The sequence below is a fragment of the Helicoverpa zea genome, chromosome 17 (assembly GCF_022581195.2).
Source record: "Helicoverpa zea isolate HzStark_Cry1AcR chromosome 17, ilHelZeax1.1, whole genome shotgun sequence".
Lineage (NCBI taxonomy): Eukaryota > Metazoa > Arthropoda > Insecta > Lepidoptera > Noctuidae > Helicoverpa > Helicoverpa zea.
The window spans coordinates 7,815,917-7,832,035 of record NC_061468.1 but is presented as its reverse complement, the minus strand read 5'-3'; the positions used below and the strand labels follow the sequence as shown (position 1 = coordinate 7,832,035).

General features: G+C 37.6%; 1 protein-coding gene across 4 annotated transcripts in view; it reads right to left on the bottom strand.

Moving 5' to 3' along the window:
- Positions 1-3,081: 3,081 nt before the first annotated feature.
- The window catches only part of LOC124638035 (semaphorin-1A), a 317,825-nt gene continuing 304,787 nt past the window's right edge, over positions 3,082-16,119 (bottom strand). The window contains exons 5-17 of one of the 4 annotated variants that reach the window (XM_047174823.1): positions 13,986-14,090; positions 13,459-13,547; positions 11,977-12,118; positions 11,540-11,742; positions 11,188-11,333; positions 11,022-11,104; positions 10,700-10,928; positions 10,071-10,219; positions 9,819-9,947; positions 9,481-9,691; positions 9,120-9,327; positions 8,136-8,280; positions 3,082-7,853 (exon numbers count right to left, since the gene is read on the bottom strand). In XM_047174823.1, the coding sequence (XP_047030779.1) occupies positions 8,209-8,280; positions 9,120-9,327; positions 9,481-9,691; positions 9,819-9,947; positions 10,071-10,219; positions 10,700-10,928; positions 11,022-11,104; positions 11,188-11,333; positions 11,540-11,742; positions 11,977-12,118; positions 13,459-13,547; positions 13,986-14,090 (1,766 nt within the window). In that variant the 3' untranslated portion in view covers positions 3,082-7,853; positions 8,136-8,208. The remainder of the gene's footprint in view (positions 7,854-8,135; positions 8,281-9,119; positions 9,328-9,480; positions 9,692-9,818; positions 9,948-10,070; positions 10,220-10,699; positions 10,929-11,021; positions 11,105-11,187; positions 11,334-11,539; positions 11,743-11,976; positions 12,119-13,458; positions 13,548-13,985; positions 14,091-16,119) is intronic. The other 3 variants (XM_047174824.1, XM_047174826.1, XM_047174825.1) reach the window with 3 other exon arrangements.

Below are 16,119 nucleotides of genomic sequence, written 5' to 3'. Positions count from 1 at the left end.
AATCCGGGACTCTAGAGTCCCGAGGTCTGGTAGCAGTGGCGGATTAAGAGTATCCGAGGCCCTAAGCACAGAGCCTGTGTAGACCCTTTATTGCTTAAATGGAAATGGAAGGTAGAAGAAATTGACCGAGCGAAGCGAGCGTGATGCCTATGTAGTTACAAAGGCGCCAGCGAAGCGAGCGCGAAATTTTAATTATTTTTAAGATTCAGTACCAAAATTACGTACAATGTAGCCCAAACGTACTTAACTTTTTATTTGTTGACAAATGTAAAAACGAGGACATATCGTTTCTGAATACGCGAGCGAAGCGAGCGGGAAATTTTGATTATTTTTTAAGACTCAGAACCAAAATTACGTAAAAGGGCTACATTTCAAACCTTCATTCTTTTCTGTTGGACAAGTACGATGGATGTATACGTAAGATCGATAACAACGTCGCGAAGCTAAGCTTCGCGGACCACTTGGAATGCCTCCAGGGACCAATGGTCCGCGGACCACTGGTTAAAAACCACTGATCTAAAGCATCCAAAATTTTTGGATATGATTGTTATATTGCACTCGTAGTTACAGCGTGAGCTTCCCAACGAGTGTCCGATAGCGACTTCAGAACGCTATCGTTGGCTATTAATTCTTTTAAAACTGCCCAACGATGAGTAGAAGCCGAAAAAAAATGTATAACAATAACAACTGCCCAATTGAAAAATATTCACTGCGATCGTACAACAATCAACAGCACTGCGACCAATCATGTTTAGAGGCGGGGGTGTATGAAGGGTTCCTCCCGAACTGCTCGCGCCTTGTGATTTCGGACATATTGTGGATGAATCTCGATAAAATGTAGGTATAAAATGAAACGCCAGCAGAGGATGGAGGCCCCTGGAGAACAGGGGCCCCAAGCACGTGCTTGTAGTGCTTATACGTTAATCCGCCACTGTCTGGTAGAGACATACAAGATAATAATAATTTAATAATAATTTATTTATTAACCAAAACATCATACATAGATACATGAAAGAGAACTCAATATACATGAATATGGAGCTTAATTCTAGGGTACATAGATATAGATCTATGTTCAGAGATTGAAACCCTGCCTATTACACTAGGACATCCTGTATTATAAGAGACAGTGATTCGGCCATTAATTATATATTTGTTTTATTTATGTAGACTAGGTCATAAGGACATTATAGTTCGGCCATTCAGAGAATGCGTTCCTGACACGTCGCGATTGAACTGACGACGTAACTACATTCATTGATTATTGATATAATAATGTTGTTTTAATGCTCCTCAATTGTTAAAACGGTAAACAACCAGCAAAAATATTTTTATCGTAACTGCAACGCCATTGCAAAGTTACGTCGTCAGTTCAATCGCGACGTGTCAGGAACGCATTCTCTGAATGGCCGAACTATAGTGAGTTAAATTTCATGTACGATAGTAAAGAGTGTGTTTGTGTGTGACTGTGTGTGTGTGTATTTGGATGTGTGTGTGTCTTTGTGTGTGTGTGTATTTGTGTGTGTGTGTGTGTGTGTGCGCTCGTATGGTTGTGCGTATATGGGTGTTGTGTTTGGGTAGTCCTGTTGTAGAAGCCAGCTTGTGAGCTTAGATTTAAGTTGGTGACGGTTGAGATCTAGTATGTTGAGAGTTTTGTGGATTGCTTTATAAACGTGTTAACTTAAGATGTAGTACTGGTGTTTGGCGAAGGAGGTCTTATGTTGAGCACCACAGGGTAGGTTAATGTGTTTATTGGGGTCAGATTTCGGCAGCGTGGTATACTTTTTGATAACAGATTGGAGCACATACATTTGATGAACTGTAACGATCGATATATGAGATACTGAACGATCTGTAAGGTTTTTTCGTCCATACTTTCAGAACTGCTCTCTGCGCTCGTTCTGCCCTGAGAAACCTAGTTTTCCCAGCACCACCCCAGACTGAGATGCAGTAACCGTTTATAGATTGACATAATGCGAAATACACCATTTTCAGAGTGTCAGGATCAGCCGATTCCCTTAGTCTTAAAGACATGAACTAGACGCAGTCCTAGTTATGACAGTATCAAGATGAACGTCCCATTTGAGCTCGTCATCAATCTGCACTCCCAATGTATTTAATATTGTTCGTTCTTGTGAGGGGCGAACAGAGGCAGTGTGACGTTTGGTTAGAGCATGTGTGTGCAGTAAGGGAAAAAGAGCTGGGTGGTTTAGATTTGTTGGTAAGTGCGAAAGTAATAAATGCAGTTTTTTCAAGGTTTAGTGTAAGCAGATTAAACCTTAACCATTTTGTTACTTCAGAAATAGCACGTTCGGCATAGTTTTAACTTTTTCCCATGTAGGACCGTAAACAACGATTGCTGTGTCATCGGCGTAGGTAAAAATCTTGCTATTTGGCAATGACATGCGACAGAGATCATTTATGTAAATCTGGAACAAGGTTGGGCCCAATATGCTGCCCTGGGGGACTCCAAAAGTTTCTATTTGCTCATCACTAAGGTGGCTATCTACTTTAACTCTTTGTGTACGGTTTTTAAGGTAGTCTTTAAAGATGTCAAGTGTGTTTCGTCGAATACCGTGTCGTTCCAATTTGAAGGTTAGAATGGGAACAGAAACTGTGTCGAAGGCCTTGGATAGATCTAAGAAAATTCACAGGCATTTATTTATCGGATCTTGGTTTTTGGCAACAAATTGTGTCAGGTCCAGAACGGCGTCTTCAGTTGATACGCCATGCCGAAAGCCATACTGATTTGGAGCAATTACGTTGTATTTGAGAAGAAAACGCGTCAAGTATTTATTCATTAACTTTCCGAAAATCTTAGTGAAGAAAGGACTGAAATGGGTCTATAGTTGTTGACACAGTCTCTGTTCCTACTCTTAAGGATTGGATGTACAATCGCTTTTTTTAGGGGGAGTGGGAATAACCTTCTTGCAAACAGCGATTGTATATATGGGTCAGAGGTCGAAGTAACTCTACATAATACATAAGTATTAGGTATTTAATTGTATAGGTCTCGTTCGTGGTGGTCATTTTGACCGGAATCACTCACTGTCAATTTCAAGGGTTCAAATAAATAAGCAGTTTCGAGTTTCAATATTTTATTTACTAAAGAAAAGGAATACATTTTATCCTTTGCTAAAATATTTAGCATAATATTAATAATATTTTAATGAGAAAATGATCATAACATTTCAAACAATGAAGAGTAAAATATAAAACTTTGCTTCACAGAGCTCCCTATTTCATATTTTGCAAATCAATGTTTTACAATCTATTTGTCTCTAGTTATAAAAAAATTGCACTCTATAAATACGGGCAGCGAATAAGGTGTAACAGTTCTATCACTGCAATTGCGTTTGCATTATTATTTATAAAACCCCTACTTAAACCTATGCCTTAAAAGAAACTAAAACTAGACTCTGCTTTAAGTTTAAACTTTGTTTCGACTCGACTGTAACAATGGTTCGGAGGCCACACATAGGTTACACTCAAAACAGAGGCTACATGGCTACATCTTTCATGTCACTGGAGAAAAGAGCAAATCATAAGATAGTACAAAACATGTATGAGTTTATGAGAATGAAAAGGTAATTTTAATAATCATAGGTTTATCATAGATTACCAAACTATCATCAGGTATAGACATAGTGAATTGGAATAACAGGTAATGTAATAAGTGAATTTATCTGTAAATGATGACGTATACATTATGACTACTAGTAAAATTGTATGAAGTTATGACTGTTCATGAGGTTCAAAAATAAATAGATAGACCTATTTCCAATATTCTTTTCGAGTTTCTAAAGGGCGGTAACTATGCGATACTAAAGGCACACTATTAGAAACTCACTATCACTTAGCATGGAAGATAAAAGTTTAATTTTAATCTATGTTCACACTTCCATCACGCATGCGCGGTTCTGCTAAGATGGCGGAACAAAGTTTAAATTTAAACTAACGCTTATAAATCTGGTAATTAATGGTCGGTTCATGGGAATTAACGGGCTTCGTTTATACTACAGGTGCAAATAGGTAATATAGTTAGGCACTTCCCACAGTTACATCGTGATATACCGTCCCGTTTCCTTATCACAAAATGCTTCATAGATTTGAATCTTTAAGTTCATGAAAATAATTAAAAAATCGTATCTTTCTGCAATTTTTACCTTAATTTTTATTGGTTGGTGGGCAGGCAATCGTGCCCAATAAGGTGTTAAGTTTAGTAAATATACTAAAATATTATATTAAACATTTTGTGATAAAGAAATCCTTTACGTAGAAAACAAAAACTATGCGTTGCTGCTAACAATTCTAATTTTAAAATTCTAACGCACAATTTTGAAATTAGAACTCCGAGAAAACTTTCCAAGTAGAAAAATATGACATACGCAGCGAAACCAAACGTATTTACTTCCTTATCCTGTAGAGGCCTACAGTTCACTGAGTATCGAGGCATACATCTAATTTTGCACTAAGGCAATTGTCATTAAAAGTGAATATAATTTATTAAGGTATACTTTAACGTTCTGTAAATTTTTAACGAATAGCGTGTCGCGTAACCATATACCAGGTCTCAGTGAAAAGTGGCGCTTACCCGCCTGGCTTTAGAACTCATTCTTCGTATTTACATGCTATAACATATAGTAATTATGTGATGGATAGTTTGAGAGTAACGTGACGTAACGAGCTATACCTTAACATTATATTTTTTATTAAAAGTTGCGGATCATCTTTATTTAATCCAATCTGTTACTTAGTTCTTTATTTCAATAAAAGTCTTCAATTTCTAACACTAAGGCTTCGAGTTTCAAACAAAATTAAGCGGTCTATTATAATCTACGTTACGATACGATCTATATAATTCTCAATATATTATAAATCAATATTTTTACGCTTAGTACAAGAAACTTCTAGGCATGTTTATGATTACAATTAACTTTACGAGTATAAAAAGGTGGTTCAGTAATTTAAACGTAGAAATGGTTATTGTACATTTCATCAATATTATTTTTTAAGTAATACAAAAAACAATTCTTAACAATTCACTTTTCAAAAATTTCTTGCGCTTACATGCTAACGCTTAAATTATTTACTCGACGAAAACTAATTACATTACAGAACTTGCTATTTACAAGTAGGTACTAGCCTCACTTACGTATGTACGTGTTCATTAATTTTCGCATTACAAGCTGTGAAAATGGCAACCACGTGTCGCTTTGACAAGGTTGAGTGACAACTGACAACCCCACGTATGACTCGACGGACGACTCCAGAAGGAGCGCATCACTAGGGTCACTTATAACGGACTATACATTCAATCAACTCTTATGACGTCATAACAGTAATTTGTAACATGATAAATACTCTTTAGATACTACTTGACTAAGGACTGCAAGCTTTATACTTTTATGGCCTTACTACAAAAACTTTAGCAACTGTTTTACACTTGTCTAAAAAAAATGTGGCTCCAAAATGAACCATATGTCAACGTCATAATTTGACATTTTTTTAGACAAGTCTTAAACTGACGTTAAAAAGTTTTTGTGGTAAGACGGATAATATTTATTATTTTTGCCATTTTCACAGTTTGTAAATATACATTTTCCGAACAATTCTGCCATATTAAAGCATCTACATATCGTATGGATTAATTAATTTAAAAAATAAACTGTGCGTTGCTTTGGTTAATTATAAAATAAGTATACAAATTGGCAGTTATATTCATATAAAATAACAAGTTGATTAAGTAATAAATGTTATTAGCAATCACTACTATAAATAAATAATTTACATTAAAATCATGGCATCTTTGGTATTATATAAAAATGAAAAATAAACATGAGTATTATGAAGGCAATGTCGAGAATGCCTTTTTTATTATTATGGCGTATAAAAATTATGTTCTGTTTACTGCCAAAAAGCTCTGACAAGAAAATACATCTCCATTTTGTGCTCTACATTTTGTATGGATTTTTAGATGAGATAACATTAGGTGTCAATAGCACAGTCGAGAGATGTCACCAGAGCTCTGAGGCAGTATCTATAGTTTCATTACGTCTTGTCTACTGTAATCGCTACTCTAAAGGCGCTAATGTCCGCACTAACTCAGTCCAAAATAAAACGGAATCTTTGTAATGTACAAATTACAATCCTGCCACACACACTTAGGCACTAAGTCATTACAAATAGAATTGACATTTTCTTTACACACATTCAATTGTCAACAATGAGCGAAGATGAGTCTGAACACTATACAATCTCGGGATCAAAGTAACTGCTAGCTAGATTACAAAATAATTCATAAAGCGATTATTCAACGAGAACATTCTAATTCCTCGGCAATTACAAAATTAGCAACAGGAACGTCTTTCGAAAAAGGATTTTTACAAACGTTTTGGCCCACATTTTCGGAAAGTTAATTTATAGAAACGACAGTAGACAAAAGGAGACGTCGTCAGTGTCACAGAATGTATGTACACGATGATCACAGTTACGGGTCGTAACTACGCGATGGCGCACCAACAATCTAGATTGGCAATGTGGCACCACAGTGCCGCCTTAACTATCATTATATGTATCTATGTATACATAATAGCTAAATCTATAACATTATCCAATAATTATCAAAACGACCTCCTAGTACTCTAAATACACCCATAAGAAGCACTTTTTAATGAATGAATAAGTATCAGAACTTTACATATCATTTTATACATGGTAAATATAATTTATATCATATTTTGTGTTTCATAATGTCATTGTTTCAACTATAATGTTATAATCATCGTTTAATCTAGGTATAGCTCGGCAACATTGCACAACACAACTTGTTGAACAAAAAACATTTGTGTGTCTTCATTATCAGGTGAGTTGTACGGTGTTGTAGACAATGTTGTCGAGTTATAGTAACGCTAAAACTTTAGAATAAGAGAACCCTCCCTATATTTAATGACGTTATGCTAAAAATAGTAGTTATGTAAAAAAGCATTTTGTGACTCCATTGCAACTCTTCCATTTTGTTGAAAACAATGCCGATCGAACAGTTTTGCAAAAACTGCAATGACAATCACAGTTTTAAATTAACTATTCGTTAACATGTTACCAACAAAAACTTATATTTTCACCTACATTATTTGTAAACTATGTATATTCTAAACAATCTACAATTTGTTACATTATTCCTCTTACATACATCAATCGATAATATTGTTCCGTCTTTTAAAAAAAATACATATTTTTTTGTCTCACATCCTCTGACCATAGATACGATCAATTTAGATTGTGGATAATCACCAGTACGTATATAATATTTATTTTCATGGAAGAATGTTTTGTATCATGCATTTGTTTTAACAATCCACATTTAAACATAGTATCTATACTATCAAGTTACAAATCATTTAGAATTCCGCCATTTCGAAAGTGCGTTCTCAATGAACGCTCAACAGCTTCAACGTATAATACAGGCAATACGACTTTGTATCCACGTTTCATTCACTAGAGGGTCAATATCGTCGGCAATAACAAAACACGTTCGATCGAACGTCACTCAGTCGAATACGATTCGAATAACAATGTTCAATTTTGGAATGTCATAATCACGTTGTCAAGTGTCGTCACGTGGGTAGGGGGCGGTGTCCGTATGACGTAGACGGCACGGGCGACGTGCGGTGCGGGGAGCGGGGCGGCGCGCTAGTTGCGGTAGATGTAGGCGCAGGGCTGCGGCGCGGGCGGCGGCGGCGTGGGCGGCCGCTCGCCCGACGGCGACGGGGACGACGACGGCGGTGACGGCGACGACGACGATCCGCCGCCACTCGCCGACGCAGAGCCCGAGCCGCTGCTGCGCTGCGACACTGCAACACATCGATATGTTTCAACACCAGTCGAAGACAACACAAAAAGTATTAAGGTACCCAAACTTTCTTAAACAACTCTTAACTTAGCATTTGATCAACGTTTCCATTGCTTTAATTATCTTGTGCATTAAAACAGCAGAACCGATTGAGATGAACCTTGGTGTGGAGGTAAGTTTCTTTTTGAAGACGGTTACCTATAGGCTCTTGAAGTAGCTATTCCTTAAACCGTCGGAATAAGCTAGTACGTAACAAAGAAAGTTAAAATATAGTAGAACTTACCCAAAGTATGGTGGTGGTGCGTATTATGTTTATGATGATGCATTTGGTCGCGCGAATCCGCCCCGCTTGTTTCTCAGAGGTACACCTTCTTCACTGATCGCGTGGTCGAGAAGCCATTGTCGTTGCCCCGCCGGTACCCATCGCCCTGCGGTCCGAATATTCCTGTGTTAACTGACATGCCTAGGTGAATAAGCGTGCGTGAGTTAGTGGAATGAATGAATGGTTATTAGCAGGTTGAAATGCACTTGAGATTATGATTTAAATGAAAATAATAGTACCTACGGATATAATTTTGTTGATTTTATACTTGATCAATTAATTATTCAATTCAATTATATAAATCAAAATCTCGGAGATATGAATATATTATATGAAAACATTTGAACGAAATACGTGTTATATGTGGATGACTTAATTGTTTATTTATAATCTCAAGAACATTTTCAACAAAAATGGTAAGGCAATGGAAATGGAATAATGATATTGTTAATGGATTAAACGATTAGTAAGTAAATTAATGTTAACATGGAAGATGAGTTACGAAATAATGAAGAATCATGCACTATGGGTGACGATGAGAGAGCAAGGTGAGAAGATAAGTTTAGTTAAACTTACTCTGTAACAGCATTGAACTGTTCTACCAGAATCAGTTGATGATAATTAAAGGAAAAGGGTTAGAGCGCATAGAGTTAGAAGAAGTATTTTAGTGGTTATATTGGAAAGTCATGCAAATCGCTGTATCCTCATAGAGGTATAACAAAGATGACAATATTACCATTCTTTTAGGGATACTTTGTATCTTTAACATGTTTAATAAATCGGAATTGATTTTAATATTTTCTGTCATATGAAAAGGTGTTAAGGTAATCGCCTCTCCATAAAATAATAACTTGTCCCCAGAACTTTAAATCACAGAACGCGTCCCATACCTGTAAAAACGACCACAGCAAGCCATGCAAGAGAATAAAAAAGAGAATAACTGACATTGACCTGATGCGAGCGAAGGGTTCCGAAGTTGTCGCGACGGTAGGCGTCAGGCTGGAACTGGAACAGCGTCTCATGGTGAGGATGGTATGGTGGGTGCTTGCGCAGAGTAGCGCGGGGGGACGCCGGCTTCGGCTGAGGAGCTAGAACTGGCTCTGCGTACGTCACTTCTTCAACTTGCTGTAATAACTTCGGCTCCGCTTGGATCCTGCAATGACACCAATATTCAGTATTTGTTGGAATAATAACAGCATCCTAAAAACAGAACACTAATATTTTGTTATTTGTTAAGAATTTTGAGTTAGTTTAAACTAAGTCTAGGTTAGTCACAAATCAATCGAACCCTAAACAAAATACAAACCTATTAATATTCTGCCTTTGTTCGAAATATTCATACTCAGTATCGGGGTAAGGCATATTGTCGTCGTCGTCCTTTTTGCATCTCCTGCCGCAGATGTAGCCGGCTGCGAAGCCTGCTCCTAATGCGGCTAAAGCACCTGCCGCTACTGCTAATGCTAACGTTTCTACTGAGTACGCAGCCGGTGGGGGATCAGCTGCAAGCACCTCAGGACCTAAAAAAACAAAAGCATTAATCAACATCTTGCTCGACTAAGTGAGATCGGTAATGTTCCAGAATGTGATGAAATGCAATGATTGATCTAAACAGCATCAGATAATGAAACGTGTTAGTAAAAGTACCTTCGTTACCTCCACCACCTCCTTTGCCGTCCTTGTCTTGTACGATGTTTATCACTTCTCCTTTCGGCTCTCCCCTGGCGTCGTCGTATAACCCTGAACTGAGTCCTCCTACTGCGCCTGCGTCTTTACCTGAGGAAAGAAGAGCATCATGTGTTAAGTTGGGCATATTTTTGTTAGTGTAATATTTTTCTCTTTATATGTATTTCTTTCTAATTTGTAATTCTATTCTTTGGAGGTTACTTGTATACTTACTATGAGGGCAAGCCGTATGGCTGCCAGTGCTGACGCTCTGGTAGAAGGAGTTCTCGTCGAGCCACCGACTGACGCCGTGGGAGAAGGCGCGACACCGACCCGCCTGTTTGTCCCACGCACAGTATGGGTCTTGTAGCGCCACACATTCACTGAAAACAAGTAACATTTGGTATTCTGTTTGTGACAATAGTTTTTTTTTCTTTTGGAGTATGCCAGCTAAATGTTATTGGTTATTTTTGGGATTATTCCTGTATCTTATTTAGGATATATATTATGTCAATATGTGATTCATATTTAAATTATTTCATACAAGCCGTTTTCCCGCGGTCACCCGCGTCCCGTGGGAGCTACTGCCCGCACCGGGATAAAATATAGCCTATGTTACTCGCAGATAATATAGCTTTCTAACGGCGAAAGAATATTTAAAATCGGTCCAGCAGTTTTTGAGTTTATCCATTACAACCAAACAAACAAAAAAACTAAGTTTTCCTCTTTATAATATTAGTATAGATAAGTAATTCGTTGGTGGGCACAGTTCTCGCTTGAGCGTTGATAAATTAATATTACATCTATCATTTTTCTCCAACATCCTGAGACGCATTAAAGTAAACAAAAAAAATCATACTCACGAGCAAGAACTAATCTTATCACTGGAACACCGATGCAGCCTCAGACTGAGCACCTGTCGGTCTGACACGGCGATCAGCCGGGCGGCGTCACGACCAGCGCGGGCGACCCTCAGCGCTCTCACTGGTGACCCTGCTGCGAAGGCCTGCAGTTCCTCGATGACTACTGGCACTGCGCGCTTGTTCGAGTCGTAGGACACTGCGTTGATGGCTTTGATGATTTTGCCGTTGTCTGTAAAAGAGTGTTCGTGTTATACATCAATATGGTTCAATTTGAATTAAGTAAAGTCAAACGGTTTAGTTCTTGGTGTTTGTTAAAACTTACCTGTTCCAATGAACAAGACATCGTACGCTTTCCCTCCAGGAGTTTTAACTTGTGGATCTACCGCTATCTGCGTAAATCTGTAGCTGAAAAAAAAAATAAAAACGTTACATTCATGATACCAAAACTACCACCATTACATAGAAAGTTCTAATTTGATGGAACTTACTGGAAACTAGTGCGAATAACGATGGGTTCTCCGAAGAAAGCTGGGACAGACTCATCCATCAAAGCGTGTGTTTTGATGAAGTTTAATGTCTGATCGGGAAGCTGTCTTGAATCGTTGTGACACGTTCCCGGACGTGGCTCTGGTACCTAGTAACAGAAAAAAGTTATTTGTGACTTTGAAATACAATAAGGATTATGTATTTAAATAGATGGATTACTATTCATACATAGATAGATTGGTGAGACCAAAATAAAAGCGTCAATGAAGACAATTAATCCATTTTCAACACATGACAGTTATTTTGGAGGTATATCTGTTCGTGTCCTTTCTAATCTTTCCATGAGCAACTTACTTTAGCACTATTAACAGGCAACCAATTGGAGTTGATCGCACTCTGTTCTTTAAAGGTCCCTTCGAAGGTATCAGCAATGTCCTGCATGCTGAACGCGCAGACGGCACTGCCAGATATACTGTTAGGCGGAGTCGTGAAGGTTCCGTAGATCAACTGCGCGTTTAAACCTCCGTATACACCTTCTATTAGTTCGGTCGTTGATTCTGGAAGCAGAGAAATTCGAAATGTGGTATTTTGCTTTGGGAACCTTCTTGAGAGATCTGCTTTGAAATTTTCATAACTGATCTTACTTATTTCATTTTTATCGTCTTTAAGTTTTAACAAAGATTTCGGTACGTTGTCGTAATGATAAGAAGTGGTGAGCATTGAGAAGGTACTGCTTAACATTTGCCTCTTAATTGTAACAAAGAAGATAGGAAAACATACAACAAACTTACGTATTTCATTGAAGTAGAAAGGGAAGTCTCCAGCGACGGAGCAGTTGAGTCTGGACTTGAGGAATGATGTCCAGCGCTGCTTGAACCGATGCGGCCCGCCTCGGTCGTCTCTGCACACTCGCGCTACTCGGGAGTACACCGCCTAGATAGTGAAGATAAGGGTTAGAATGGTCCAAGTTTTAAAAATATTAAACAGTTTTAAAGAACGATCGGTGGAACTCGTGACCTCTCAATACCTTAGTCTTTGATCTATGGTTATTTAGTTTTTTTCGTTGATGGCTTGGAGTATCTGACCCATTATGAAAAACGCGCCTACACGTCGAATCCAAACTCGGGAAGGATGTCCCACATGTCATTGATGAGTAATTTTAGAGGAGGGCTAAGATTTACTTTGAGTTATCGCCCCTCAAACATGAAGCGTGAAATCTTCGGATATAAGCTTTTAAAACGCGAACTATATCTAAATAGAGTGACGAAGAATTTCGATTTCTGATGTTACTTTGTTTATATAACATCTTTTGTGAATTAGAAATGTAGTGTTAATTTATACAAAGCAAATGCATTTAGAATTCTCTAGAAGCAGTACAGTAAAACCGCACAAGCAATGAATTACAGACGTGCGACGCCGTCGAGCGGTGATATCTGCCATCGTGTAAGTCGCAGAGTATAGCACCTACTCTTGCTAGAATATACAAGTGCTTTACATTATATGCTTAAATAAATAATAGTGATTATTTTTCCGACCCAAATATCGACCAATAGAATTGCACCATTCGACGTCACGTGGTACAACCTACATGGTATTATACTGAAAATTTTTTGAATATTTTCTCTGGTCGTTGCTACGTCAAACTGACAGGTTGTGGCCGACATTTGGGACGGAAAAATAATCTCCCGAATACCACACGAGCTTCATAATTATCTGGCATTTCCCTCAAGGTTCCCTGCAAACAAATAAAGTCGTCAAGTTTTCCAGGAAAAATCACTCGCGCTTCGCGCTCGTGATTTTTTAACCTGAAAAACTTGACTCCTTCATTTGTTTGCAACGAACCTATCGGAAAATACCCGATAATTTTGAAGCTCTTGTGGTATTATAAGTGATTATTTTTCCGACCCAAATATCGACCAATAGAATTGCACCATTCGACGTCACGTGGTACAACCTACATGGTATTATACTGAAAATTTTTTGAATATTTTCTCTGGTCGTTGCTACGTCAAACTGACAGGTTGTGGCCGACATTTGGGACGGAAAAATAATCTCCCGAATACCACACGAGCTTCATAATTATCTGGCATTTCCCTCAAGGTTCCCTGCAAACAAATAAAGTCGTCAAGTTTTTCAGGAAAAATCACTCGCGCTTCGCGCTCGTTATTTTTTAACCTGAAAAACTTGACTCCTTCATTGATTCCTTCAACGAACCTATCGGAAAATACCCGATAATTTTGAAGCTCTTGTGGTATTATAAGTGAAAATCTCACCTTCCCACAGTTGATATATTCAACTGCTGTTTCTCTGAAGAAGAAATAGACAAAGTTTCCATGCACCAACGAATTCACGAAGTCCGGAGCTGTAAATAAAAAGGTACCATTAGTTTAAAGACGTATGTTCATATGTAGGTAATTATTATTCAAGTGAATTTAAACACCCAATTACGCTATGATGTAACCCTATCGGTGCTCAGTCGATAATTTCTAATACGATCTTAATCGGATTTCGTGAATGTTGACACGTCAAATGTCACGCGGCTGACAAGGAGTTACCGCGCTTCTGAATTCAATTATAATGGCGGATGTCTGTTTGACAGTCGCATTGAGAGTCAATCGGCCGTAGATATGTAAATACACAGTGTAAACAAAGCATGTGTTCGAGGTGTTATCGATGTGTTTATTGTAATTGGCTTCTATTTGTTCGTAAGCCGACATTTAGGGGTTGTATGTGTTGATTTATTATGACTTTTATGTGACGTTTTGAATCAATTCAGATGGTGTTTGATTGATATGCTTACCATTTAGTGTCATGGAGTCGTATGGTTCTGTTTGTAGTGGTTCTCTGTAGATGATCGGCTCCATGCCGCTGAAGTCTGCGACTGTGCCTGAATATAATTCTCCATCTGAAAACCACCAAATTACCTATTAATTTCTGACGATTACATTTTACCCAATTTCAGAATTCAGGTAGGTATGTTCTTTTGCGGGGTTAACACATAAAGAGGTATAGTGTTGTCATTATCCGTCCTAATCAAATAAAGGTGCTACTAAAACGATATCTCTCTTCTTCTTCATCCCTATACACCCCAAAACCCTCATCAGCCACTCCCCAACCTCGTTTCATGTTCGTATAATCGTCGTACCTCATTGGCAGCATAATGCAGCAGTAAGTAACGGAGTGCGTTACATGCCATTGGCTTACGTGACTCGCATATGAGAGCCTGAACGTTAATTGCGCAAATGTGACTGTGTGAATAGCCAAAACGTGGCTGTGTGAATTGGTGGGGAAATTGCTATGGTGATGTGAAAAAGCAGGAGGTTCTCAATTCAGAGGATTATTTTATAAATGAACAACTAGTAAGGATTAATTACGTAGGTTACAGATTTTCAGGTTAAATGGGAGTAGTTGATATAAAACTAGGTAACGCAATTGAAATAGAAAGTGATAATTTTTTTCCGAAAAAGAGTGGAAAATTGCATCTTACTATTATATTATTTGTTGCTGCTAAAACCTTGTTAGAAAACATATACCGTCGTAGCACAAAAACTTTTAAACGTCAGTTTAACACTTGGCTAAAAAAATGACAGATTATGATGTTGAAATAAGGTCAATTTTGCAGCCACAATTTTTTTAGACAAGTGTTTAAGTTTTTAGAGTAAGACCAATAGTGACTTTCGATGGTCGACAATTTTACACAACTTATGAAAGTTGTGTAACACTTCTAAACATACTAAGGGCTCGAACACATCACGTCACTATATCTCCAGCACAAACACTAATTTGATTAATCAGATAGCCATGTGCTGTGCTACCAATGGAGCAGCCCCCTCATTTCCCGTGGGCCTCGTAAAACGCGATAAGGGCCTAAACTATGGGAGGACAATCTACCTGCTTAGGTATTTATGACACAATACTGTTCAGGCCAGTTTGATTGGGAGTGTTATGTCGACTGCAAGCAAGCAATATCTCCTATCTGACATTTTTGTTTCAAAAAACTTGTATCTACCAAAAAGGTTTAAGGTAGCTTAAGATTCAAAATAAAAACAAAAAACTTTATTAATCAATACTATGCGTAAATAAAGAAAACTTGGATTTTCAGTATCTCATTATGCCTACCTCGGAATAAGGATTTTATTAAGTTTTATTGTTCCCCTTTAAAATCCACCCGGAGTCAGATAGGAGGTATTGCTTGCTTGCAGTCGATGTATTGCAGGCAAAATGTGGTTGTAATGGAGGATTCTAGTACCTTCAGGTGAAGAAAGATAGTTAACGACACATTTTATGTTTGCTTTATTAATTAATAGCAATGCTGGAACTAGTTAGGTTAGTTAGTTAGGAACTAAGCTATGTATGAAAAGAATTTGCATTAAAAAGTGATACGATTACCAATAAAAGAATCTCTGTTATTTCAAAATTACCATGATTGAATATAGGTAGTTTATTTTCCTTCACAATTCATTGATGAAAGAACTTTCATGCAAATGTGACTTGTATGGAAAAAATACACTACATACTCGTAATAGGAACCATCCTTTTGAGATAGTGTTCCATTGAAAAGTTCGTGGAATTTGAGATTGCATGCCTAACGAATTGCATTCTATAGAAAATATTTTTTGAAGCAGTGCTGGATATCTTTTGTGTGTTCAACGAAAATATGGAAACTACAAAGCTTTATTTTGTTTCTTTTCACATTTTCAGATAAATCAGAAATGTGCCTTTAAAGTATAATTGGAAATTAGGAAAGGATTAAAATCTTTCTGGTCTGATTTGTAATCGGAATGACAACAGCCATAATATTAATATGCAAGAGAAGGAAGGTTACTTGTAGCTACCTATTCAAACACAGATCCATTTTAAATTAATTCAATCCAATCTTTAACCATTGCTTGTCCAATCAAAACAATGCGCCGTGTCCAACCAATATTTACTGC